General features: G+C 42.7%; 2 protein-coding genes across 3 annotated transcripts in view; one reads left to right on the top strand and one right to left on the bottom strand.

Annotated features, from left to right (window-relative positions):
* Window positions 1–1,305: 1,305 nt before the first annotated feature.
* On the bottom strand, window positions 1,306–14,480 carry LOC129151173 (uncharacterized). The gene is given in 11 exon segments (XM_054725135.1): window positions 1,306–1,458; window positions 1,773–1,851; window positions 1,854–2,543; window positions 2,546–3,147; window positions 3,149–4,176; window positions 4,179–4,296; window positions 4,298–4,342; window positions 4,344–4,802; window positions 4,804–5,039; window positions 5,556–5,640; window positions 14,410–14,480. Coding segments are annotated over 11 exon segments (3,441 nt in total). The 3' UTR covers window positions 1,306–1,430.
* Window positions 14,312–27,600, top strand: part of HIKESHI (heat shock protein nuclear import factor hikeshi) — a 34,966-nt gene continuing 21,677 nt past the window's right edge. Inside the window, exons 1-2 of one of the 2 annotated variants that reach the window (XM_054725538.1) lie at window positions 14,312–14,508; window positions 19,076–19,313. In XM_054725538.1, the coding sequence (XP_054581513.1) occupies window positions 14,479–14,508; window positions 19,076–19,313 (268 nt within the window). In that variant the 5' untranslated portion in view covers window positions 14,312–14,478. Of the gene's footprint in view, window positions 14,509–14,900; window positions 14,920–19,075; window positions 19,314–27,600 lie in introns of those variants that run through there. The other variant, XM_054725539.1, reaches the window with a different exon arrangement.

Below are 27,600 nucleotides of genomic sequence, written 5' to 3'. Positions count from 1 at the left end.
TTTCCTTCTGTGATTTCTCTTGCAACTTGTCATGCTATTCTTGCTTCTTAATGTCATTGTAAATAAAGCTAAATTTTAGGTTATTTGTAACGCCCGGAATGCTGGCCGCACTCACAAAGCACCAAGAGAGGCTTCTCATGCAAAAAGCAAAGGGTTTATTGGTACAGGCATGCCCGGTCCCACAACATACTCTGAACACAGAGCAGAGGTTGTGGGCCCCGAAGCAGGGTTTGAACACAGGTTAAATACACTTTAGGGGGCAGGGTCTTTCCATTTTACAACCCGGTAACTTTCCACTGTGGTTTTCTGCTTCCTGGAACAATTAAGACAATTAAGTCTGTTGACATACAAACATTTTTCTTTAGGTATACACAAGCTCTTGGTATCGGGTTCCCCCCAGCCATAGATGGCTATCTGGTTTCTATCTCAAAGTTCTTGGCTGACTTATTCTAATTGTCTTCAACTGACCTTGTCTTCAACTGACCTCAGGCCCTTACTGAAATGCTGGCTTTTATGATTTTACAACTCTTCATTCCCCCCTTTTTCTGTGGCCGGTCTCTAATCCTAGAGACCTTCAGATTCATCTAATGCTGAGTATTGCTGCCTGATTAAAGTGATGCTGGTGGGCGAAGGGCAAGGTTTGGGCCCACAGGTATGGGGACAGCTTCCTGTCTCAGTCTTATTGTAAACCATAATCCATAATCATAGCCCGGAGTATAGAATCTAAGACCCCATGTCCTGCCCTTATACCAGGACAGTAGATTCTCTGATTTTCTCCCGTTCTCAGTGAAGGAAATGTTTAACCCGTTACATAGAATGCCTGTCCCACAAGGGGCTGGTATTTCACAATCAGTGCTGGCTCTTCCCATGATATTCCTCAATACCTGTATCCAGTCCCTTGGGGAACCTCGTATTCACTAGGCTGCCCCTGTTGTTTCACACCCCCAAGCAGCACAATAGAGATTCAGGCCCCCCCACAGGTCCTTATTTTTCCCCGGTCCCTCCCTTCCTTGGGGCATACATAAAATTCAATGTTACCGAGAACACACCCCTGGCGGGAATCACTGCACCCTGAGGTATGGGTACCGCTGGGATGGTGCCCATCATCTCGTATGAGCAGGGGGAGTTTGGTGGGGTCTTCTACTGCTCCCAGATCCCAAGTGTCTAATACTGTCAGTCTTTTCTACCGTCCATTCTGGTCCCGGCTGCTGCGGCGCAGGCTTGAGATGGGAGGCATGGATCCAAGACGTGATGTCATCTACTTTTACTGCTGTCGGGGTGGTCGGCAGCACCACATAGGGTCCTTTCCACCGGGGCTCTAGGCTGTGAGTCTGGTGTCTTCTTACGAGTACCGAGTCTCCGACTTGGAATGAGTGGGGCACTCTAAGGTCTCCTGGTTGATAAGCGGAGGCCAACGGCTTCCAGACAAATTACTGGATCCCTTCCAGAGCCTTTAACCTGGCAAGCAGAGGGGTATAGGGTAATGAGCCTTTACCTAGAATGGATGATATTCTTGAGACCGGAGGTTGGGTTCCATACAGAATTTCAAAAGGGGTGAGATTGTACATAGAGGACGAGGGCGTGTTTAGAGCCCGAAACAGAGCATAAGGCAGGAGCAAAGTCCAGTCCTGAACGCCAGTCTCTAAGGTCAATTTAGTTAAGGTCTCCTTAATGGTTCTATTCATTCTCTCTACCTGCCCTGAACTTTGGAGACGATAGGCACAATGTAATTTCCAATTAATCCCCAACACCCTGGCCACTCCCTGACTTACCTGGGCCACGGGAAGCAGGTCCATTGTCTGACCCAATTACCTGGGGCAGTCCAAACCGAGGAAAAAGTTCTTCCATAATCTTCTTTACCACCACTTGGGCTGTTTCCCTCCGGGTGGGGTAGGCCTCTACCCATCCTGAGAAAGTATCTACAAAAACTAAGAGAAATCTTAACCCATACTTGGCTGGCCTGATTTCAGTAAAGTCCACTTCCCAGAATTGGCCAGGCCCATTCCCCCTTAGTCTCTTTCCCTCTGAGGTTTGGGATGGATGTGCATTCACAACCTGGCAGGCTTGACAATTCTTAGCTACTTGTTCCGTCAACCTCCTGTTTTCTGTAGCCGTTAAGGAAAAGGGTTGTTCCCTCAGCAGTTCTTGCATTTTTCTGGCATCTAGATGAGTGAGCTGATGAACATGCTGTAAGTAGGAAGTCGCCTGTTGTTCCTTACTCTCAGCAGTTATGGGTGTCAGGTTCTCCTCATGAGTCTTAGTCACTAGTGCTAGAACTTCTGCCCCTCGAAGGGCTGCTGCCTTTGCTTCCTCATCTGCCCGCCGGTTCCCTGCAGCTATGGGGTCTGATCCTTTCTGATGACCGGGGCAATGGACTATAGCCAATTCGGTGGGCAGCAGAACTGCCGCCAGTAGCCTAAGGATTTCAGCCTTATGCTTAATGTCCTTTCCGGCTGAGGTTAGTAGTCCTCTTTGCTGGTATATGGCCCCATATACATGAGCAGTAGCAAACGCATAGCGGCTGTCAGTGTAGATGGTGGCCTTTTTCCTTTAGCCAATTCTAAGGCTCTTGTGAGAGCAATTAGCTCCGCTTTCTGGGCTGAGGCCCCTTCTGGCAGCCCTGCTGACCATATGGTCTTAGTTCTGCTGACTACCGCCGCCCCCGCATGTCTCTTACCATCTCGCAGGAAGCTGCTACCGTCCGTGAACCAGGTTACTTCTGAGTTGGGTAATGGAAGGTCCTTCAGGTCGCGGCGAATTCCTGCTTCCTCTGCCAAGATGTCCTGGCAGGAGTGCAAGACCGGATCCGCAGCTTCGTCCGGGAGCAGGGTGGCAGGGTTTAAGGTAGACGGGGGCCTGAAGGTTACTCGATCCTTATCCAATAAAATGCTTTGATAATGGGTGATGCGTGCATTTGAGAGCCATCGGTCTGGGGGCTGCCTGATGACGCTTTCCAGAGTATGCGGGGCTATGATGGTCAATTTTTGTCCCAAAGTCAATTTGTTAGCGTCTTTGGCCAACAGAGCGGCGGCAGCTATAGCTTTCAAACAGCGGGGCCATCCTCCTGCTACTGATTCCAGACATTTGGACAGATAGGCCACTGGCCTCCTTCAGGGTCCCAAGGTCTGAGTTAGGACTTCTCGGCTCAACATCGGGGAGTGCCAGTGCTGGGGCTGACAATAGGGCCCTCTTGATGTCATCAAAGGCCTGCTGCTGTTCTGGCCCCAGGGAAAATTCCGCATCCCCTTTTAGAAGTGGATAAAGTGGGGCGGCTAATGACGCAAACCCCGGGATCCATAGCCTACAGAACCCGGCCGTCCCCAGGAACTCTCGGAGTTGTTTCCTGGAGGCAGGTACGGGAATCTGCACAACAGTCTTTTTCCGTGCCTCCGTCAACCACCGCTTTCCTTCCCGGAGAGTATATCCTAGGAAAGTTACTTCCCGCCTACATATCTGGGCCTTCTTAGCTGATGCCCGGTACCCCAGCTGAGCAAGCTCTTGCAATAGGGAACGGGTCCCATACTCACATTCCTCCTGAGACGGCGCAGCCAACAGTAGGTCGTCTACATACTGGAGCAGAGTCACCTCCGGGTGTCGGGTTCTGAAGGGACCCAGGTCCTGGTGGAGGGCCTCATCGAAAATGGTGGGTGAATTCTTAAAGCCCTGGGGTAGCCTTGTCCAGGTCAGTTGCCCCGCTATCCCGGCCTCTGGATCAGTCCACTCAAAGGCAAACAATGGTTGGCTGCTTTCACAAAGCCGTAGACAGAAGAAAGCATCCTTCAAATCTAATACAGTAGACCAGGTTCTGTCAGGTTGGAGGGTGCTTAGAAGGTTGTAGGGGTTAGGTACAGTGGAATGTATGTCCTGTACCCTACTATTAATCTCCCTCAGATCCTGTACTGGTCGGTAGTCTCCCGTTCCTGGCTTCTTGACAGGGAGGAGTGGTGTGTTCCAGGCTGACTGGCAGGGCCTCAAAACCCCCTCTTGGATTAGCTTCTGAATATGTGGTCTGATTCCTTCTCGAGCCTCCCTGCTCATGGGGTACTGCCTGACTCGAATTGGGACTGCAGAGGTCTTCAAGGTAATCACCACTGGGGGTTGATTTTCTGCCAGCCCTAGCCCGGCTTTCTCGGCCCAAGCATCTGGGTATTCCTCAAGCCATGCCGTCATGTCCTGGACCTTTTGGGACAGTCTCTTTTCCAATGGCCCTTCTCCTTGCAATATGCGCACTGGTCCGAGTCCAAATTTGACCGCCATCGTGGACCCAGGTCCCCTCCCTTTCTACTTCCTTTCTCTTGTGTTACTAACTACTGTGGCCAGGATTTTAGTCAATGCCTTGTCTCTCCTCTGTCTCCCTTTTGTGAAAAACCTTGTCTGCCTCCTTAACTAGGTCTCTGAGAGTCAAATCCTGGAGCCCATCAAGGCACCGTAGTTTACGCCTTATATCCGCAGCTGATTGGCCAATAAAGGCCATGGCCACCGAGGCCTTCTGTTCCTCTGATTGCGGATCAAAGGGCGTAAACCTCCGATAGGCCTCCATTAACCTCTCTAAAAAGACTGTGGGCGATTCGGGGGGCCCCTGAACGCCTTCCCTTACCTTGGCCAAATTGGTGGGCCGCCTGGAGGCTGCCCGGAGACCTGCCACAAGAGCCTGGCGGTAGGAGGACAGATGCTCCCTACCTTCCAGGGTGTTAGGGTCCCAGTCTGGGCGGCGCAGGGGGAAGATGTCGTCAATGCGGTCTTGCAATTGCGTTGGTTGTCCGTCCCGCCCGGGAACATTTTTCCGCGCCTCTAGGAGCCTAGTTTCTCCCCTCAGTGGTGAAGAGGGTTCCCAGGAGTTGCTGACAGCCATCCCAAATGGGTTGACGGGAGAACATTAAGGGCTCCACGAGACCTGTTAACCTAGGATAGGGCGGAGGAGAGTCTAAAAGGATCAGATCAGGTTGTGAGTCCGGGAGGACGGAGGGGCCGAGGGCGGCGGGGAAGGGGTAGCTGGTTTCACAGGCAACATCACGGTCTGCAACATCATCGGCAGGGTCCTGGGGAGAGAACTGAGGAGCCAGAAAGGCTTTCTGACCAATGATCCAAGGTCAGGGACAGAGGAGTGGAGGTGGACTGACCCATGACAAGAACCATACAAATGACAGTAAACATTGAACAGAAGACAAGGACGAACACAACACGCTCAGACAAAAATCCAAAAGGTCTCACAGCACCAATTGACCTGGCTGGCAACAGAATTTCAGAGTACTCTAACAGATGGGAGGATTCCAGGCGCCCCTGGGCCTCCCCAGATTGGAGGATTCCAGGCGCCCCTGGGCCTCCCCAGATGGGAGGATTCCAGGCGTCCCTGGGCCTCCCCAGATTCCACCAGGGCGTCCCCCGGGGATGTGGCTTGCGACCCGAGGACACGTCTGTCGTCGCAGTCGGGGGAGACTTACGCCCCGCCCCGACAGCCACCAGACCAAACAGATTTGCCAGCCTTAACCCTCAAACTAAACAGCAAACAGAAGACAAGGACAAGCGATCGCTATCCGAGAGGCGCCGTTACTTACCCCAAGAAGCGTCTGTTGGAGCCTGAAGGCGGCTGCAGCAATCTCGGTGGAACCTCCAAATGTAACGCCCGGAATGCTGGCCGCACTCACAAAGCACCAAGAGAGGCTTCTCATGCAAAAAGCAAAGGGTTTATTGGTACAGGCATGCCCGGTCCCACAACATACTCTGAACACAGAGCAGAGGTTGTGGGCCCCGAAGCAGGGTTTGAACACAGGTTAAATACACTTTAGGGGGCAGGGTCTTTCCATTTTACAACCCGGTAACTTTCCACTGTGGTTTTCTGCTTCCTGGAACAATTAAGACAATTAAGTCTGTTGACATACAAACATTTTTCTTTAGGTATACACAAGCTCTTGGTATCGGGTTCCCCCCAGCCATAGATGGCTATCTGGTTTCTATCTCAAAGTTCTTGGCTGACTTATTCTAATTGTCTTCAACTGACCTTGTCTTCAACTGACCTCAGGCCCTTACTGAAATGCTGGCTTTTATGATTTTACAACTCTTCAATTAGCATGAATTTTTAACATTCATCTTCATATTGTATAATGTCAATATTAATTACAAACATAAAAGCTAACTCCTATGTGGAATCACTGAAATTACATAATTGGTATATTTTCTTCCTCATCCAAGGATATGTTCAGAGAGAGGAAGGGAGAGGGAGAAACATCCATCAGTTATCTCCTGTATGTGCCCAGACTTGCAAAGGAACTTGTAACCTAGGTATGTGCCCTTACTGGAAATCAAACCTGCAACCTTTTTTGTTATATGGGACAATGCTCTAACCAACAGCCACCCACACAGGGCCATAATTGGTACTTTGAAGCTAGTATATTCATGTGTATTTTGTTCTTAATCAGTACAGTCTGGGTGATACTGGCCAAAAGTATCCCAATTTTTTTGTTGTATTGTTAATCCTCACCCGAGGATATTTTTCCATTTATTTTTAGAGAGAGTATAAGGGAGGAGGAAAGACTGAGAGATAAACAATGATGTGAGAGAGACACATTGTTTGGCTGTGTTGGGGATTGCCTGGGGCTGGGGAGGTACAGGCCCTTATCTGGAATCCAAGATCCTTCAGTCCTGGAGTCCTCGGGGCCAAGGCTCTATCTACTGAGCCAAACCAGCTAGGGCAAAAGTAACCCAACTTTTTATTCCACTTCTTGGTACCACACATTCTACCAACATTCTCTGCATTTGACTGACTGATGTGAAAGGACGTATTGAAAGGAAAACTGTCAATTGCCTTGCTTTTCCCTTTTCTTCTATGTCATCATCATCTTCAGTGTAGTGGTTGGCTAATACAAGGAAGTAATGTAAACAAGAATAAGGTTCCTTGGTTGTTTGAGTTTCTTAAAATGCCTGGTCTTTATCCAAACTGCAATCATGGCCTCAGGGCTGTCAGCACCCTTGCCTACTCGGTTCTAGATGTAACACACTTGTTTTGAGTTACTGAAAATTCCACATATTGTGAGTCCAGTAGAATTCTGTGCTCAAGAGGAATAGTAAATGCTGTGAGAATAGAGAATAGAGAGGCAAGAAACAGCAGATTTGCATATTGTTCTTATTCCCTCTATTCACACACATGCTACGTTGTCTCCTAGGAGTTTACTTACAAAATGAAAGTTCAGCCCTAGCTGGTTTGGCTCAATGGATAGAGCCTTGGTCTGTGGACGGAAGGGTATCAGGTTTGATTCTGGTCAAGGGCACATGCCTGGATTGTGGGCTCGGAAATTCTCTCTCATCATTGATGTTTCTATCTCCCTCTCCCTTCCTCTCTGAAATCAATCTCAATAAATAAAAGCCTAAGTGACCGTCCGACCATCTCACTGGTAGCTATGACACACACGGACCACCAGGGGGCAGACGCTCAACACAGGAGGTGCCAAGCTGCAGTGACTTGGCAGCTGCAGTTCTCGGGTGATGCACCCAGAACCAGAGAGGAGGGAGCCCGATTCTGGGTGCATCATCCGAGAATCACCTTCTCAGAATCCGGGACCCCTCGGGGGATGTTGGAGAGCCAGTTTTGGCCCGATCCCTGCAGGTCAGGCCGAGGGAACCCACCGGTGCACGAATCTGTGCACCAGGCCTCTAGTAAAAATATATTTAAAAGAAAATCAAAGTTCAAAGATAAAATTATTAAGAATGTCAAGCTGGGAACAGCAAAGCGTTAAACCACCCATGGAGTCTTTCTGAGTCCAGAGCCCTGTACTATGCCATGAGCCCATGACACTGGCCCTGCCTGAGGCTGAGCTGAGGCCCTGTGCCTTCCTTTCCCCAGCAGCTCTCATCTGGCACTGACATCTGTTGATGGGTTCTCATTTCTTTTCTAAACTATTTAGTCATATCAGTCTCTTTCTGGCTCTATCTTGGTTTCTTTGGTCCATTTAAGTAAAATGAATAGAATAATTCTGTCCCACATTTTTCTCCAGAGGAAATATAATTTAATGTTTGTTTCAACAATAGGAAATAGGGGAGAAGCTGGGAGCCACACTGGCTCTGTGGGCAGGGGACCTGAGTCTAAAGAAAGCTCTGAGGCAGAGAATGTAGATGGGTGCTGTTGCAGAGATGGGCTCAGAAAGGACTGGGATGTGGCTTCGTAGTTTTGGGCTTTGGAAAAGGACTGGATAGAAATGAGATGTTTTTAAAGGTGCTTAAAAGCTAATGCCTGAGAAGGGTAACGGTCTAAAGAATTAATGGTCACCTTGTCTAGAAATGCTTAAAGAAGTAAAATGTTCATTGAGGCAAAGGAGAGAGTCATTTGGCTTAACTGCATCTTCAAGCTTGGATGAGGTATCATCTAGGACAGTACTTTTTTTAAAATATATTTTTATTGGTTTCAGAGAGAAAGGGAGAGGGATAGAGACATAGAAACATCAATGAGAGAGAATCATTGATTGCTCCTGCATACCCCCTACTAGGGGGGGAATCAAGCCTGCAACCCAGGCATGTGCCCTTGGCCGGAATCAAACCTGGGACCCTTCAGTCCACAGGCCAATGCTCTATCCACTGAGCTAGGGCTAGGACAGTGATTAAAAAAATATATATCTTTATTGTTGAAAGTATTACATATGTCCCCCTTTTTCTCCCATTAACCCCCTATAGCCCGCCCCCAACCCCCGACACAGGCCTTCACCAGCCTGTTGTCTGTGTCCATGGGTTATGGATATATATGCATAAAAGTTCTTTGGTTGATCTCTTCCCACCCACCCACCCTAGGACAGTAATTTTTAAACTTAAAAAATGCAACCCACAGTAAGAAATAGACTACCTATATTATATGCCAATCTCACACATATCCATAAACAAAATGTCCCATGAAACAATACACTTGTTTGATGTAATCTGAAATTTTCTGTTCTTTTTGTAATGCAGTGTGACTCACTAAATTGATTTCACAACCCAATGAATAATGGATCTCAACCAGCAGTTTAAAACACTCTGATGTAAGGGAAATGAGGAAATGAGTCTAGATGGCTTTTACCAAGGACCCACGCTGTCAGAAATACAAGCAAACATAGAAAATGCTGCACGGTGACTTTAACCACAGGTCATGCTCTAACACTATAAAGTCTGTAACTTCGCCTCCTTTCATTTATCACCTCTGGGTTTCCCCTGTTGTGATTTGTAGAAAATGACTATCATTCTGGAATTGAACTAGTGGATTTCAAAAAAGATTCTTGGTATTTTGTGGTCATTTTCTGATGCAGAGCAAGACTGAAAGCAGACTCATTTCACCTGCTCTTTCTTCTTTTACCCTAGGAAGATGTGAAGTGTAAAAAGTTGGGTGATTTCTGTTACATTTTGTGTAATGAGTATTTAATGCTAAAACTAGTCAACTGTGAGTTGTCAGAAAAATCACTGGTTGTGAGAAATGTATAGGACTGCATTGGCCATTATTTGTGTGTGTGTTTTTAATTTGATGCAAAATTACTTTTTAAACTGCTAAAATTTTGTATTGAAAAGGGTTTGGTTTATCTTTCTGAAAGACTGGGAGTCAAAGCTTAATAATCCCAGTTCTGAGTAAGCATTCTGCATTGTTTCCCTCAAATCCCAGAATAAAACTGGCTGCAACAGTATTTGTAACTCTCAGAGGTCAAAACCTTTTGTGAAGGGCGCTCCAAAATAATAATTTATCTGTGCCTTAAAATGTTATCTTCAAGTAGCCCAAAGAGAAGCATTTATAATTTCACTAGTAGCCCGTTTGCACGAAGATTCGTGCAATAGACCTCCACCTGGCTGCCTGCACCAGTTTTCTGCCAGCACCGGGGACCCAGGCCTTGGCTGTGGCCACCGCCTTCTGCCTTCTTTCAGGGTCCGGGCTTGGCCCCGGGTGGTGGCCTTGGGCTCGGCCGCACCCAGCGTCCCTGCGACCGATCGCAGGAGCCGACCCCCAGTGGTCTCCTGCGATCGGCACAGGCTCCCCGCTGGTGCCCAAGGCCAGGAAAGCCTCGGGCGGCTTTCCCGGCCTTGGGCTCGGTCGCACCCAGCGTCCCTGCAACGGTTTCCTGGTGAGCATGGTTGATGGGCGTGGCTTGGGCATAGCGAAGGTGCGGTCAATTTGCATATTTGTCTATTATAAGGTAAGATTGGCCAGGTGTGCAAAGCATTGCATTACTTAGGCCCCTGTGTGAACCTGTGCCATGCAATGGTCCCAAAGGCTGGTCTGTGGAAAAAGGATCATTTAGGGAGCATAAGACAGATCTCTGAGTCCCAACCTGATTCAGAGATCTAAACTCAGTTGTTGTTTTTTTTTTTTTTTTTTTAAGCTTGCCCAGATGATCCCAATAGACTAAGTTTATCTTAGCCCAGCTCAGCACAACTTTCCATAGTCATTTGAAACTTTCTCACTGTGGTTAACTAGTGCCTCTCAAACTCATGTTCAAGGGTACTGGTGGAAATGGTGGAGGATTGTTAATAGTTCCACTGTTTGTCGGATCACCTCTGTGTCTGGGATTTAGCATTGTTTCCATCCCAGGTCCCATATCTGGACCTGATTCAGCTTCCTGCCAGGGCTCCTTTCTATGGCTTTGCTCTCTAGTCTGCTAGGCCACAACCAAGACCAGGGTATACAAGAGAGAGAGCTGCAAACAGACTGTTCAAGGTCCCACATAGACTGAGGTCTCTCTTCTTCCTGGCCAGGGCCCCTCACTGGCTGATGCCCTGTCTCTTTCCTTCTGGTGGCCTTGCCAGTCTTGGGACTAGCTCCTGCCAGGCTGCCTCTGGGGCCGAGGCTTCCGGGTAGTCAGGCTGCTTTCTGTAGGCACATCGTAGGGGCTCAGTTAAATGTTTGTCCTCTGGAAAGGGTTTCCACCTTTGTGAGTTACTGCCTATCTTCCACTTCCCTTCAGAATATCTCTGGTTGAGCCTGCTCATTTCAGCACCTCACTGAAATGAATGCACTGTTGTGGTTTCCTATGCCAGAAAATCAGTGCCAGACTCAGGGCTTTGGAAGCCTTACCTTAGTTTTTGAATCTCACTGTTTAACACGCTGGTTCATAGTAGGCATTCAGTGAAATATTGAAGGAGCAAAAAATTAGCAAAGAAATCTTTGCTTAAATGAATTTCTGATGAATTTCAGGCAGTATAGATTGTGCACATGTGTGCACACACATGTGTGCACATGTGTGTTTACAGAGGTGAACACCCCTAGGCCTACTCCCTATGAAGAGCTGTCCGGGGAAGATTTGTACCTTATTGGCCTTGATAGCCTTAGCCCCCAGCACACACAGCCTAGCCTCTTGTATTTTCTTTAGCCCTGTTTCCACATTTGAACATGCACTAGAAATCACCAGGAGGGCTCGTTAAATCACACATTGCTCTGATTCAGTAGGTTTGGGGTGGGGCCAGAGAATTTGCATTTTAACAAGTTCATAGGTCCCTTGGTGCTGCTGGCCCAGGGACCACACTTTGAGAACCACTGACTTTTCAATAGTAGTAGCTATACTTAAGTACTGTTTTACTCCCTACCATGTATCAGTACTGTGCTAAGCTCCTTATATAAGTTATTTTATTTATTATCCAACAACCCCAGGAAGTACAAGTTATATACCATTTTACAGATGAGGAATCTGAGGACTAAAGGTTTTTTGTTTGTTTTTGAGGACCAAAGTTTTAAAATAACTTGTCCAGTGTCGTAAGGGACAGGGTTGAGGTTTGAACTAATTTCTAACTTCAGGGCCCATGTGTATAACCATAATAATATCCAACATAGTTTATGTGTCTTAAGTAAATACCTGACAACATGCAGTCCAGTAACTCCTGAGATGCATGCCCAATTGTATCTACCCCCTGACAACCATCAAATGCCAGCTCTGATAGCAAGGAGCCTGAACATCCTTATTCCTTGCTTTATCTCTGGAGCCTAGAAGACAGCTCACACATCATAGGGGTATAATAAATAACTGTTGGAAAGCAATGCATATTTAAAGTATCTAACTTGGGCAAAAAACCTTCTGTGAATGAAGTAGGAGCATGTTCACATATACACACTGAGTGTTCAGATTCTTAAGTTGGGGTGGTGGTTATTTATTCTACTCTAGCTCAAGACCTCTGAATTAGCAAAGCTCCTGTATACATGAGAATATATAGACCAGTGTTTCTCAAGTGTGGTTTCTGGACCAGCAGCAGAAGCATCACCTGGGAACTTGTTTATGGCTGCTAGACTTAGCAAATAAAATATAAGATGCCAAATTAAATTTGAATTTCAGATAAAACAATGAAATACTTGGGAATACTTACAATTAAAAATGATTCACCATTTATTTGAAATTCAAGATCTATGGGGCATTATGTATTTTATTTGACAACCCTAACTTTTTAAAAAAATATATATTTTATTGATTTTTTTACAGAGAGGAAGAGAGAGGGATAGAGAGTTAGGAACATCAAGAGAGAAACATGGATCAGCTGCCTCCTGCACTGCACACCCCCTACTGGGGTTGTGCCCGCAACCAAGGTACATGCCCTCGACTGGAATCGAACCTGCGACCCTTCAGTCCGTAGGCCGACGCTCTATCCACTGAGCCAAACCAGTTAGGGCTGACAACCCTAACTTCTTAGAATTAAAATTCTTGGGCCTGATGTACTGAATCAGAAACTCAGGTGAGGGCCACCCACCAGTGTTTTAACATGTCCTACAGGTGATTCTGAAGAACCTTAAAAGTTTGGAAACCACTGCCTAAAGCAGGGCTTAGCCCAACCTGGCCAGCTGCTATTCAGGTTTTTGGAACATAGCCACACCCACTTCTTCACTCATTCTTTTATTTATGTACTTACTAAGTTTCCTGTCCTCTTGGAGCTTATGTTTTCATTATGGGGTTGTGTTAATCATATCTTCATCTGTAACAAATCCAGCTAAAACTGGCTTAACCAATAAAGGAATACATATTTTATCTTGCATAACCAGAAGTACGGAGGTAGAGTATGCTCCATGTCTGGTTGATGCCACAGTTCTTGGTGTTACAAGGGTATGACAGGACAGAGACCTCATGGCCTAAAAACCCTAAACTATTTACTCTCTGATCTTTTGCAGGAAACATTTGCTTGACCCTGACCTCAAGAGAACTTCCTCTGATGATCTACTTGCAGTTTCTTTTCTTTATTCTATTAATTGCAGTTTCAACCTCTCCCAGGAACATAATCTTAAAAAAAAAAAAAAAATCTTTATTGTACAAAGTGTTACATATGTCCCCTTTCTCCCCCTAGTAACTTCTTCTAGCCAGCCCTATCCCAGGCCTTCACCACCCTACTGTCTGTGTCCATGGATTATGCATATATGCATACAAGTTCTTTGGTTGATCTCTTCCCACCCACCTACTCCCCCCACCTTCCCTCTGAGATTCCTCAGTCTGTTCTATTCTTCTATTTGGGTAGGATGAATGTTGATGGCAATTAGTACTTGATGCCAGTTGTTTGGGCTATTGTTTTTTTATTTCCTATGAACCTTTTCTGAAAATGGGTGTAGAAAAAAATGCATTTTACTATAAAACTCCCATTAATTAAGCACTGCCAGGGTCTATTTTAAGTGTTTTGTGTATGTATTAATTTACTTAATCCTCACAGCAACCCCAGGAGAGAGGCAATTATCCTATACAATAAACGGCTAATATGCAAACTGTCCCCTCCACCGAGAGTTTTGACTAGGGGGCAGCTGATTCCACCTGTGCATGAATCCATGCACAGGGTCTCTAGTTATTTTATAAATGGAGACATTAAAGCCCAAATATAATTGCTTTCAGTTTTACAGCAAATAAGTGGGAGAGCTAGGTGAAGCTGGAAAGAATTACAAAAAAAGTTGTCAATAAGTACAAAATAGCTGGTTAATTAGCACTGAGCTATGGTGTAGCAGAAAGAACCCCGACTTGGGTCAGGACTTGGATTCGGACTCCAATACAGTACTTAGTGCTGTGTCAAGATTTGGGGCTGGTCACTCTGGGCAATTTCCTCGCTTACAAAAGGGAGATAATAATGCTTACCTCACCGGGTTTTTGTAAGGATCTAGAAAAGGAATGACTGTAAAAGCGCACCGTGAGAGACAGCTCTCGGCCTTGGATTCCCAAATTTGGATCCGCACCACCAATCCCAGCAGGTAAAAACTCCTAGTGCCCTTCCCGGAAGCCCACGCAGAGCCCTCTGGGACTTGTAGTCTCGCACTGGCTCTGATCGCCTTTCTCTAGTAATTGGGGCGGGTGAGTGTACGCCCCGGAAGTACTTGTCTCCTGAGAGGCGGGCTGATTGGGGAGGGTGGGTCAGAGGTCGCGGGGCAGGAGGCGTTCCCGCCGCTGGCACAGTCGCTATGTAGCGGCGGGGCTTGAATCCTCCTGCTTGTTCTGGAAGGTGCTTGGGCTCCACCGGCGTCGCAGCCCCAGGACGTCTAGTCGCCAGCCTGGGCCCCGGTGGCTGAGCGGAGCCGCCGCCGCCATGTTTGGCTGCTTGGTGGCGGGGAGGCTGGTGAGGATGGGGCCGCGTGGGATCCGGCAGGGGGCAGGATGCCGGGGGCGAAGCGCTGGAAAGGGGAGGTGCTCGGGTTCGAGGGCTGCGCGGGGGGAAAACCCCTCCTGCCTACTTTCTGGCTGAGCGTGTGGAGTGGAGACGGGGGCGCTTGAGTGTTCTGTTTTGCCCCAGATCTGTTCATAGTCGGAGTAGCCACGCTGCCATTTATGGAATGTGCATTATTACCTGCTGGGGAATGCACGCCTTTTGTCCATTTCTGTCATTTTAGCCTTCTATCTAGCGCTTACTTGGCAACTCAGACTTGAAGACCCTCACAGCTTGTGAGATGGTTACCACCATTCGGTCCTGTTTGCAGTTGAGGGACTGAAGCTCCGTGGGCAGTTTAAAGGACTCGCCTAAGCGCACGGAGTGAGTTAGATGTGAATTTGGCACTTGAATCTAGCCTACAGCGTGCTGTTTATCAAAGATTATTAAGGTGCTGGGAGCAGGTTTATCGGCGGGGTCCTTTTGGAAGGTGTCTGATAAAAATGTGCTCGAGGGAATTGTAAGTTGGCCGATGGAAACGCCTGAAATTTAAGAGGGAGCCAGATCTGAGCTGACTCTGGAAAGATGTGAGCAGCGAGTTCCCTTATTGGTCAGAAGAGACAATAACCTCACTTGCGGGAATATTAGAATTAAAGGAGACCAGCACCTGGAATTGTTCAGGAATAATCTGGAAGGTGTGTGTCGCTTGCCTCCTTAGAAACCACCTGAGAGGTTCATTTCAGACCTAACTCCTTTTACTTGGAGTTCTTTTTCTTACTTTTCCCCCCTCCCTGATTTGTTCAGTGTTGCAGCCCCTTAGTTGACTGTTACGTTTTTCGTAATGTTTTGTATTATGCACACACTTCTAAGGAATCACAAAGATAAATTGGAGATGACTGGCCTGAGAAAGTTTTTCTGTCCGTCTCTTGAGTGGTTGGGAGGCCTCTTTTGGTGATGGTGATAAATGGGTACTATTGGTAAGATAACTTTGGATTGCCCTGGCTCTTGATGGAAAAATTGAAAGACTCAACCTGGGATGAGTGTTGGACTCGGATGAAAAGTGTCATTTAATGAGTGACTTCGAAAAAAATGAGTGTTTTCTTTCTTTTTTTTTGTTATTGACTTGTTTTTATATTTTTCCATTGATTTTAGAGAGAGTGGAAAGAAGAGGGAGAGACAGGGAGAAACATTGATGTGAGAGGGACACATCGATTAGTTGTCTCCCAAACGCGCATCAACCGGGGTTGGGGATCAGGCCTGCAACCCAGGTACATGCCCTCGACCGGAATGGAACCCAGGACCCTTCAGTCTGTGGGCTGACACTCTATCCACTGAGCCAAAAACAGCTAGGGCTCTTTCTTTAATCCTCACCCGAGGATATTTTTCCATTGATTTTTAGGGAGAATGGAAGAGGTAGGGAAAGACAGAGAGAAACATTAATGTGAAAAAAACACATTGGTTGGTTGCCTCCTGCAAGAGCCCTGACCAGGGCAGGGCCCAAGGAGGAGCCTGCAACCAAGGTACATGCCCTTGACCGGAATTGAACCCGGATCCTTTGGTCTGCAGGCTGACACTTTATCCACTGAGCCAAACCTGCTAGGGCTCTTTCTTTAAACACACACACACACACACACACATATATACCTATAATAATAAAAGCGTAATATTCTAATTAGACCGGACGTCCTTCTGGGGCTGTGAGGGAAGCCCAGGTCCCTGGTGCCTGCCAGTGGCTGGAGGGAAGCCCGGGTCCCGGATGCCAGAGGGAAGCTGGTGCTGGCAGCCGGGGAAAGAAAGGCCTACTCTTGCATGAATTTCGTGCATTGGGCCTCTAGTATATATATAATTCAGATTTTGTGGTTTGGTGAATAGGAAGGCAATACCAATTATAAACAAAACCAAAAACCTTACAGAAGATAAACTCTTCAGCCATTTGACTGGAGTTTGCTCAAAATTGATCCTTCTTTTTGCTAATGGATGTCGTATAGGAAGTTATTATAGTAATTTTCTGAAAATTTTATAAAGCTATGGCCGGGTGGCGCAGTTCGTTGGAGGGTTGTCCCATACACCAAAAGGTTGCGGGTTTGATTCCCGGTCAGGGCATATACCTAGGTTGCAGATTTGAATCCCTGGTTGGGTGTGTGGAGGAGGCAACCCATCATTGTTTCCCTCTCACATTTAATTCTGTCTGACTGTCTCTCCCTTCCTCTTGCTCTAAAATTAATAAAAAATAAAAACATGCCCTTGAGTGAGGATTAAAAAATACAAAATTTTGTAAAATGAATATTCTTTGTGAAAGATTTCTGAGACTTCAAAATAAGATTTCATTCTATAAATTCATGTTCAATTATAGAACAGAAAATTAGATTATCAAATGAGTCGAGAAAACTTTTAAAAGTTCCCACCTAGCACATTCAAGGTAGAATTTTTACATTTTATTTATTTAGTCTGCTCTCATTATTTGGAGTAATTGTGTTCTATAAAGTCTCTGTGAACACTGAATTGGTAAATATTGAATTATTGCCCCTAGGGGAAATGCAGGGTTAGGTTCCTTAAGGGTCTGATCACAATTTTATCAATCTGTTTTATGTGTGTTTCTGTTTAAAGACATCTAATTTAATATGTATTGATTCATTAACATTGGACTCAGCCAGTAGCACTATAACTCACGGCAGAATGAAATTATGTAATACCTATTTTCTCAGTAAGGCACCTAACAGCCTTCTTGGGTTAGGAACACTATTTCAGCTTGGCCATTTTAAGCAGGCAAGTCACCGTAGCCCTGGCTGGGTAGCTTAGTTGGTTAGTGTCCTTCCAGTACGCCAAGGTTGTGGGTTAGATCTCCAGTCAGGGAACATACAAGAATCAACCAATGGATGCATAAATAAATGGAACAACAAATTGAGGTTTCTCTCTCACATCAAATAATTTTTTATTAATAAAAAAATAAACAGTCAAATCACCAACAAAAATATAAACATGGCACTAAATAAACTGAAAAGGACAGTTGTTTACAGTATGAGAGCCGAAACCAGAAGGCACAAGGATATGAGAGACACTGTAGTTTTGTTCTGCAGCTCGGAACATGTGCATCAGGCAGCTCAAATGTTTTGCTGCTTTGAAAGTGCAAGGAATAATGATTTGGGGGTTATAAATATATTTTAGTGAGTAGACAAATTAGCAAGTATGGAATCTGCAAATAATGAGGAGTGACTAAATACTTCCGAATTGCTTGCCCATTTTAATTACCCGAAGTTCTTTTTAAAAGTTTACTTATTTATTTATTTTAGTGAGCGAGGAAGGGAGAAATATTGATTTGTTGTTCCACTTATTTATATATTTGTTAGTTGATCTTTGCATGTGCGCTGACCACGGATCGAACCTGCAACCTTAGCATATCCGGATGTTGCTCTAACCAACTGAGCTACCTAGCCAGGGCTAATTACCTGAGGTTCTTTACCTTCAAATGAGAAGATCAAGGTTTGATGGTGTGTTTTAAATAACCTTTCATTTTTATAACATTCTGAAGTGATAGTGATTTACTTTTGTAAGTAAAATCCTTTCAGGGGTCTTCTGAAATTATATTTTTAAAATATTACATTAGTGAAATCATTATAAGGTTAAGTATTTTTGAATTCTTTTTTTTTCCAAAATATTTCTAAGTTTGCAATTAGAGTTAACATACAGTATTATATTAGTTTAAGGTGTATAATATAGTGACACCATATATTGTTATTACAATATTATTGACTACTAGAGGCCTGCTGCACAACATTCGTGCACTTGGGGAGTGGTCCCTCAGCCCGGCCTGAGCCCTCTCGCAGTCCAGGACCTCTCGGGGAATGTCTGCCTGCCGTGGAGGCGGGAGAGGCTCCCACCATCACTACTGCGCTTGCCAGCCGTGAGCCTAGCTTCTGGCTGAGTAGCATGTCCCCTGTGGAAGCGCACTGACCATCAGGGGGCAGCTCCTGCGTTGAGCACATCACAGCAACTGGTTGTTTTGCTGTTTGGTCTATTTGCATATTAGCCTTTTATTATATAGGATATTCCCTTTGCCAAATTTTACACCCCATATTTTACTAAAATTCACTGTTAATATTAGCATTCTATGTAATATATTTGGTAATTCTATAATTAGAATCAGATTAACCCAATATTATACTTGATATAATGACTGTAATTGACTGTACTTGGTAACAGCTTATAGCAATACTAGAAGGCAGCAATTTTCAATTGGTGTGCCACAAGAATTTTTAAAACATACAATACCTGACTATTTAGTCAGAGGCACTGACTTCTTTTCCCTTAGATTTGTCAAATAAAAAAAAAATGACAATAGCTGTCTAGTGTGAATGAATCAAAATTCTACTTTTTTTTTTTTTTTTTGTCAGCTTGGCAAAAAATATATTTTTTGGTGTGCCTCAGAATCTTAATAATTAGTTTATGTGTGCCATGATAAGAAAAAGATTGAAAATTGCTGCTATGAGACTTATAAAAACTCATCAAACTATTGAATTAAAACGAGTTTCTTATTTTCTAGGTGCAAACAGCTGCACAGCAAGTGGCTGAAGATAAATTTGTTTTTGACTTGCCTGACTATGAAAATATCAATCATGTTGTGGTTTTCATGCTGGGAACAATCCCATTTCCTGAGGGGATGGGAGGATCTGTCTATTTTTCCTATCCCGATTCCAATGGAATGCCAGTGTGGCAACTCTTAGGATTTGTCACGAATGGAAAACCAAGTGCCATCTTCAAAATTTCAGGTCTTAAGTCTGGTAAGAGTAATATATTGAAATAGTTTCATAATTAAACTGTTTTCTTAAATAGCATAACATAGAATTTGGCTTTTAAAAAACGTCATTATATTTTTCTGGTTGCTAACGTAATATATAACTTTTTAAAGCACAATTAAATGATCCTCAAACATTCGAAAAATAGTAAGTGAAAGACTTTAATTCCTCACACTCCCATCCTCTGCCCCTGGAGAAACCATTCACTGTTGTTCTCTTTGTATGGTATATGCCATTGTATAGGGATTTTCCTGAATCGTGGGTGTTTTAATAAATAATGAGAGGAATCTTGTCATAATTTGTAATATGCATATCTATGTTTTAAATGAACAGATAAACCAAGTAGACTCATACAGTAAATAAAACGAGACTTTTTTTTTTATGAAGATGTTTGATCTCTTAGATTTGATTACTCCTTCAATGTTCTTTTGGTTGTATTGGCGTTGCAGATTTTAGACTTTATAGGGACATAATCCTTGCTTAGATTATATTTAGTTATTTTGTGAAGAAATGTGAGAGTGAACCTAGATATCATTTACTCCCATTGAATCTCCGGTTTCCTTGAAAATCTAAATGAAAACAGACATGGAAAATTCTTGGAATATAAATATACCAGAGAAAACATAGAGACTGTAGGATGGGATTTTTTTAAAAGGCGGCAAACAAATAATTATATTGCTCTTTATGAGTAATGGGTCTAAAACATTGTAACATAAGGAACCAAAAAAAAAAAAAAAAAAAAGAAAAAGCTGCCATTAGTATATTAATCTTAAAACTTAGGAGTAAGGCAAAAGCATTATCAAGGATTAAGAGATTTATTCACTAGGAATGAGATAATTTACTAGGAAGATTTAAATATTTCTGGGAAATGGTAAATGTCATGAATTTGTGTGTATATATAATATAGCTTCAAATATATAAAGAAAAATATTAACATAATGATAAATGGACAGCCTTAATATTTTAATATACCTCTTGATAATTAACATATAAAGAAGATTATTAGTAAAGAAGGAAGATTTGAATAAAAGACTTAACAGGCTTGAGCTAATGGACATTTATAGAACTCTGCAACTGATAATTAGGTCACACAGATGAGGCAGAAGTAGGTTGATAGTTGTTTGAATGGAAAAGAATACAATAATTAATAAATAATAACATAAGAATAAACTCTGTTTCATGTACTCATAACTGTAAACCTATTTTGTATACATTTTTTTCACCCTGTATACATTTTTAAGTCCACAGAACATTTATGAAATATCACCACATATTAAGTTACAAAGAACACTGCAGCAAATGGCAGACAATCATTTATACAACCCACAATGCAGTGTAATTACAAATCAAAAGATAAAACATTTATCATGTTTAGAAATTTAAAAATATTTAAAAATAATTCATGAGTTGTAGAAGAATTGATCATGGAAAACAAACTTCTACAGAAACCAAAACAAACCAAAAACCCCATCACAAATCAAACCTTTTGAATGCAGGTAAGATAGTACTAAAGAGATGAACTCATAGGCTTATATATATATTTGTAAAAGGAGAGATTGAAATTAATGAACTAAATATTTAACTTAAACAACTCAAAGAAACTAGAAGAAAATAATGCTAAGAATAGAAATTAATGACAGAAAGCAAAGAAACAACAGAGAGGCTTAATAAAATAAAAATTCGATTCTTTGAAAAGACTAATGATGAGCCACTGAAAAGATATATTGAGGAAAAAGAAGGCACAAATGATGTCATTAAAAATGTAAAAATGGGGACGTAACTATAAGTATAGTGGAGAGGAATGTTTATGAGGAATTTTGTGCCAATAAATTTGAGAATGACAAAGGAACAGGTGAAATTGGCTATTTTCTAGAAGAATATACTGAAAACTGACTAAACAATAAATTTAAAAACCCTTCATATATATAATATCAATAAAGAAGTTAAAATCAGTGATTAAAAATATAATTCTCCCTTCCACAAGCATCTGTCAGGCCCAGACAGTTTTATAAATTCAACTAAACCTTTATGAAACAAATTGTTCTTATCTATAATAATAAAAGTGTAATATGCTATTTAGACCAGACATCCTTCTGGACGACCTTCTGGACGAAGCCGGGGCTGCGAGGGAAGCCCGGGTCCCGGGTGCCAGAGGGAAGCCGGTGTTGGCAGCCGAGGGAAGGAAGGCCTAATCTTGCATGAATTTCGTGCATTGGGCTTCTAGTCTTTTATAAACTGTCAGAAAATAGGAAAAGAGGCAGTTACCTAGTTATATTTTGAAGCTAATATAATCTTTATATAAAAAAGGATAAGGGCAGCCAGCTAGTGTGGTTCAATGGTTGAGCCTGGAACTATGAACCAGGAGCTCAAGGTTCTGTTCCTGGTCAGGACACATACCCAGGTTGCAGGCTCCATCCCAATAGGGGGCATGCAGGAGGCAGCCCATCAATGATTCTTTCTCATCTCAACCTCTGAGCCACACCAGCAGGGCATGTCATTCCTTTTTATTGTTGGGTAGTTCATTGTTGGATAGACCACAACTTGTTTATCCATCTACCTGTTGATGGACATTTAGATTGTTTCCAGTTTCGGCTTATAAAATAAAGCTGCTAGAAACATTTGTGTTCATCTTTGTATGGACAGATGCTTCCATTTCTTTTGGGTAAATACCTAGGAGTGCATGGCTGGATCATATGGTACTTGTATGTATATTTCAAGAAACTGCCAGAGTATTTTGCAACATGGTTGTTCCATTTTACATTTCAACTAGCAATGTATGAAAGTTCTAGTTCCTCCACATTCTTGCCAACACTTGGTTTTGGTTAGTTTTAGGCATTCTACTACGTATATAGTGGTCTCCCATTGTGTTTTATAAATTTGCATTTCCCTAATGACTAATGATATTAAGCTTTTTTTTTCCATGTGCTTATTTGCTATCTATATATCTTCCTTGGTGAAGTGTTTGTTCAAATCTTTTGCCTGTTTTTTTAAATTGGGTTGTTTTCTTACTGTGTTTTGAGATATAGATATATACACACACACACACACACACACACACTTTATACAAGTTATAACTTTGTAAGATACGTGATTTGAAAATATTTTTTCCTGGCCTTTGGCTTATCTTTTAACAGTGTCTTTTCTAGAGCAGAAGTCTTTAGTTTTGATCAAGTCTGTTTTTAAATTTATTCTTTTCTGGATTGCTTTTGGTGTAAGCAATTTTTGCCTAATGGAAGGTTAGAAAGTTTTCTCCTAGAAGCTTTTCAGTTTTGGATTTTACATTTATATCTGAGATCCAATTTGAATTTTTAGTGCAAGGTATGGATTGAAGTTCAATTTTATTTTATTTTTTTGCAAATGGATATCAAACTGTTCCAATACCATTTGTAGAAAAGATGAAGTTAGGACATTTTTCTGCATCCATCATAAGCATGTTCACTTGACATTCTCTTGGAAACTCTTAAACTGCTCCATTTTAATGTAAAATACGAACATAGGCAAATGAATATTTATATGAGAATTTATTGTAAACATACACAAATGAATATATGAATGTTCATGTATTGGTTTACAAAGGAAAGAAAGAAATGGAAATAGATACTATAGTGTTTTTTTAAACAATCACTAGTTGAAAACATGCTTGTAGATTCGATGGATATTGGTATATATAGTAATAAGCAATACAGGAAGCAGAGCAACTAATTTGGGGGGAGAGAGGTATGTTTTTGCTTTTGGTTTGAGGACCCTGTGGAACATGATAGCAGTGCCTTAAATGTAAAGTGGTCGATTTGTTTATATAGCAATAGACTAGTAGTCAGCTAACTGTTAACCTTTTGCATAGTTGGAAAGTGTAGTTCTGTTTTGTACCCAGACTCATATGCACTGATTAAGGTTAATATTGGCCACTAGCCAGTAGACCAGGACCCATTGTTTGTTTTTGGAGATACAATAATTAAATTGTCAATTTAATTGTTCCTACCTTACTCTTGCTTTGCCCCAGCTCTGCCAACATTTTAAGTTGGGAAAAGGATACAACATCTCTTTTATTTATGATCATCACTATATTCCCTGCAGGAGACGCTTTGGTAGTTGTGAAAAGTACTTTCTCCTATACTTTTTGCAATGTCTTTGTCTTTTCCTTTTTTTCTTGTGACACCGAAAAGATTAGGGGTTAGGGGTGGGTGCATTCTGTAATCATAAGAATATTCATTCAATCTGGAAAAAGTTCAGCATTCATCCGATCTGGAAAAAATTCAGCAATCAAAAATGAATTAATCAAATTGCTCTAACCAAAACGTTAACAATAATACTTAGTGAGATATGTTTTCTGTTGTGGTCTTAGATAAAACAGTCAAAACTCTAATCCCAGAGTAATACTTGATTCAGTACAGGATAATAGATTTATTTCCATTATGATAATTACTAGTTCTTGTATTCTCCTGCCTTTTAAAAAATAAATTGTTTCTCATCATTTCCATTATAACATGGTTACTGATAGTTTTATCTATGAAAACAAAACAATTTCAATGTAGTATTAGTAATGGATAAATCACATGCTTTATTAAAGAAAAATAAAGCAGCTTAAAATACTTAGAGACTTAGTTCATATTCATATTAAACGAATGGTAAAATGCTGTTAAAAATTTTTTTTTTAGTATGTTTTGGAAAAGCACTTTTTAGATGTTTAAAGTATTAGAATTCTTAATTTATATAAAAGATTAGACTTGTTATTTGTATTAGGGAATTATTAAAATTTGCATTAGGGAACTATTAAAGTATAAGAATAGATGGACTTATAATAAATACTTGAACCTTTGAGGTTCAAAAATATGTTTTATTATATTGAACAAATCTAGCTAAATAATGCATCAGGGTAAGAGAGAGACATACTGAACTAACTTTAGGCAGTTTTGATTGAACTGAGAATTTATTAAGTAACAAATGTAGCAGAATTTTATTGGAGTAGAAGGTTAGTTTAGGTGAAGCAGATTTCATGTTAAGAAACTTTGGCAGTGTTTGCAATTCTCTGATGAATGATGAACAGATTTCTTAACTTTCACAGAACAATTTTGGTTGGGGAAGGTAAAGAGAGTTCTGTTGGGAGAATTGCAGTTGGTATGGGGTCTTGAAACCAGTTACTATGAGTTATTTTCATTGAGAGAAAATTCTTTGTGACTCTTGGGTTCTGAAAAGGAGTTATGATAAATACATTTGTAGGCTGATGCTGGACCAATCTGGGTGATGGATAGGACTGAGCTTGAAATTATAAAAGAAAGGGTTTGGTATTAAGAAACAAGAAGCAACTTCCTTTCCTAAAAGCACTTATTTATGCATTTAATTATTGGTTGATATTTGTACGTGCCCTGACTGGGTATCGAACCTGCAATCTTAGCATAGTGGGACAGTGCTCTAACTGAATAAGATACCTGGCCAGGGCCTCTGTTTCCTTCTTAGCATGTACTTTTCAGATTGATGATTGCTCTCAGTAGGATTCATCTGTGTGTATATGTTAAAATTATTCTAAGACAGCGTTGAAACAGATTAGAATGGAGATAATTGAAAATGGCGCTATGGGAGATTAGACTGAAACATGAACTTGAAGTATGAATAGGTTTGGATGGGATGGAAGTGGGAGGATGGGAATTGCATTTGGAGATGATCAAAATCATAAAAGTGTGCACTGTACCTTCAAGTGACAGCTAGGAGGAGTCTTTTAAAGGTAGCATGATATACCCGGCTGGTGTGGCTCAGTGGTTGAGCATTGACCCATGAACTAGGAGCTCACAGTTTGATTCCGGTCAGACCCATTGCCTGGGTTGCAGGCTCAATCCCCAGTAGGGGGTGTGCAAAAGATAATTGAGAGGAACCAAGATGGCGGCATAGTTAAACAACTAATCTGCTGCCTCACACAACAATTTCAAAAACACAACTAAAAGACAAAAACGTCTACCACCCAGAACCATGGGAAAGCTGGCTGAGTGGAAGACTGACAACTAAGAACAGAAAGGAGCACAATCGCTGAAAAGCTGAGGTATGGAGGCACGCGAATCGGGCCGGCGGCGGGCGGCTGGGTGCGCGGCTTTTCTTCAACCCGCAGGGAGACAAGCTCCCGATCACTCTGAAATCCAGTTTCTGGGGACACTCGGGGGACCCAGACACCTACGGGGAGAAGCTGGACTCTCGGCCATCGGGTCGGAAAGTGAGAGTGACTTTTTTGCGGTGGTGCGCCCAGCAATCATTGTTTACTGCGCTGGAGCGCGGGGCGCAGGGACTTGGAAACGGGAAAGGCAGAGATGGCTGACGCCAGCCATCGCCGTTGGCCACGCCCCAGCCTAGTGACGCCCTGAGACCCCGCCCAGCCCTGAGGCCCCGCCCTGAGGCCCCGCCCCGCACATTCTACAAACCCGCCCAGGCTCCACACAGCGGCTTTTACATATAAATGGCCTGTTCTGTGGCAGCTTAACCAACTGCAGCTCCAGTCAGACTGCTCCAAAACCACCCAAGCAAAGGAGGAGAAAACTAGCCCTTGCTGTAGCTCCTGCTGGGGGACACACAGTACACAAGGGTACACCAAGAGTGTCCACCTCAAGTAACTGGGAGGCTGACCCGTTGAACCAATAGGACACCTAGTACACAAAACTACCCTACCAACTCAGGGAAGCAGAGAATATGAGAAGGCAAGGAAACAGATCACAAACCAAAGAAATGGAGGAAAACAAGCGATTGGACATAGAGTTCAAAACCACGGTTATAAGGTTTTTCAAGAATTTCATGGAAAAGGCCGATAAATTCCATGAGGACCATCTAGAAATTAAACATACACTGACTGAGATAAAAAATATTATACAGAGACCCAAAAGCAGACTAGAGGATTGCAAGAATCAACTCAAAGATTTGGAATACAAAGAGGCCAAGGACACTCCTCCAGAGAAGCATGAAGAGAAGAGAATTCAGAAAGTTGAAGATAGTGTAAGAAGCCTCTGGGACAACTTCAAGCGAACCAACATCAGAATTATGGGGGGTACCAGAAGAAGAGAGAGAGCAAGATGCTGAAAACCTACTTGAAGAAATAATGAACGAAAACTTCCCCCACCTGATGAAAGAAATAGACTTACAAGTCCAGGAAGCGCACAGAACCCCAAACAAAAGGAATCCCAAGAGGACTACACCAAGACACATCATAATTAAAATGCCAAGAGCAAAAGACAAAGAGAGAATCTTACAAGCAGCAAGAGAAAAACAGTTACCTACAAGGGAGCTCCCATACGATTATCAGCTAATTTCTCAACAGAAACCATGCAGGCCAGACGGGAGTGGCAAGAAATATTCAAAGTGATGAATAGCAGGAACCTACAACCAAGACTACTCTACCCAGCAAAGTTATCATTCAGAATTGAAGGGCAGATAAAGAGCTTCACAGATAAGAAAAAGCTAAAGGAGTTCATCACCACCAAACCAGCATTATATGAAATGCTGAAAGGTATTCCTTAAAAAGAGGAAAAAGAAGAAAGATAAAAATTATGAACAACAAATACATATCTATCAACAAGTGAATCTAAAAGTCAAGTGAATTAAAAATCTGAGGAACAGAATAAACTGATAAACTTATTAGAATCAGAGGCATAGAATGGGAGTGGATTGATAATTCTCAGGGGGAAAGGGGTGTCTGTGTGGGGAGTATGGGAAGAGACTGGACAAAAATCATACACCTATGGATAAGGACAGCGGGGGGGGAGGTAAGGGCAGAGGGGGGGTGGGAACTGGGTGGTGGGGAGATATGTGGGGAAAAAGGAGAAACAATTGTAATCTGAACAATAAAGATTCATTTAAAAAAAAAAGATAATTGATCAATGATTCTCTCTCTCATCATTGATGTTTCTCTCCCTCTCTCCCTCTCCCTTCCTCTCTCTGAAATCAAGTTAAAAAACATATTAAAAAACCATACAAATGAAATAAAAGGGGTTTTAAGGTTTTAATGGTAAAGTGGAGCTGTTATGTGATGGTCATGCAATGTGAGGCTTAATTTTTTTTTCTGGTAGGCAGGTTTGAGCAAGGTAATGATATTATTACAAATGTTACTTTAGGAAAATCATTGGGATGGGTTGGGGAGTCTTGTTGAAATTAAAGCTGGAGAATCCAATTAGGAAGATTTTATAGTGATTGAGGGATAAAGGAAAGGATAACATATGGCATACCTGTTTGTGCAATGCACTGTGCTAGACTTTTACATGTACTATCTATTTAATCTTTAACAACAACATTTAGAGGTGGG

This window comes from Eptesicus fuscus, chromosome 13, assembly GCF_027574615.1.
Source record: "Eptesicus fuscus isolate TK198812 chromosome 13, DD_ASM_mEF_20220401, whole genome shotgun sequence".
Taxonomy (NCBI): domain Eukaryota; kingdom Metazoa; phylum Chordata; class Mammalia; order Chiroptera; family Vespertilionidae; genus Eptesicus; species Eptesicus fuscus.
This window is presented reverse-complemented; position numbering and strand designations above follow the sequence as displayed.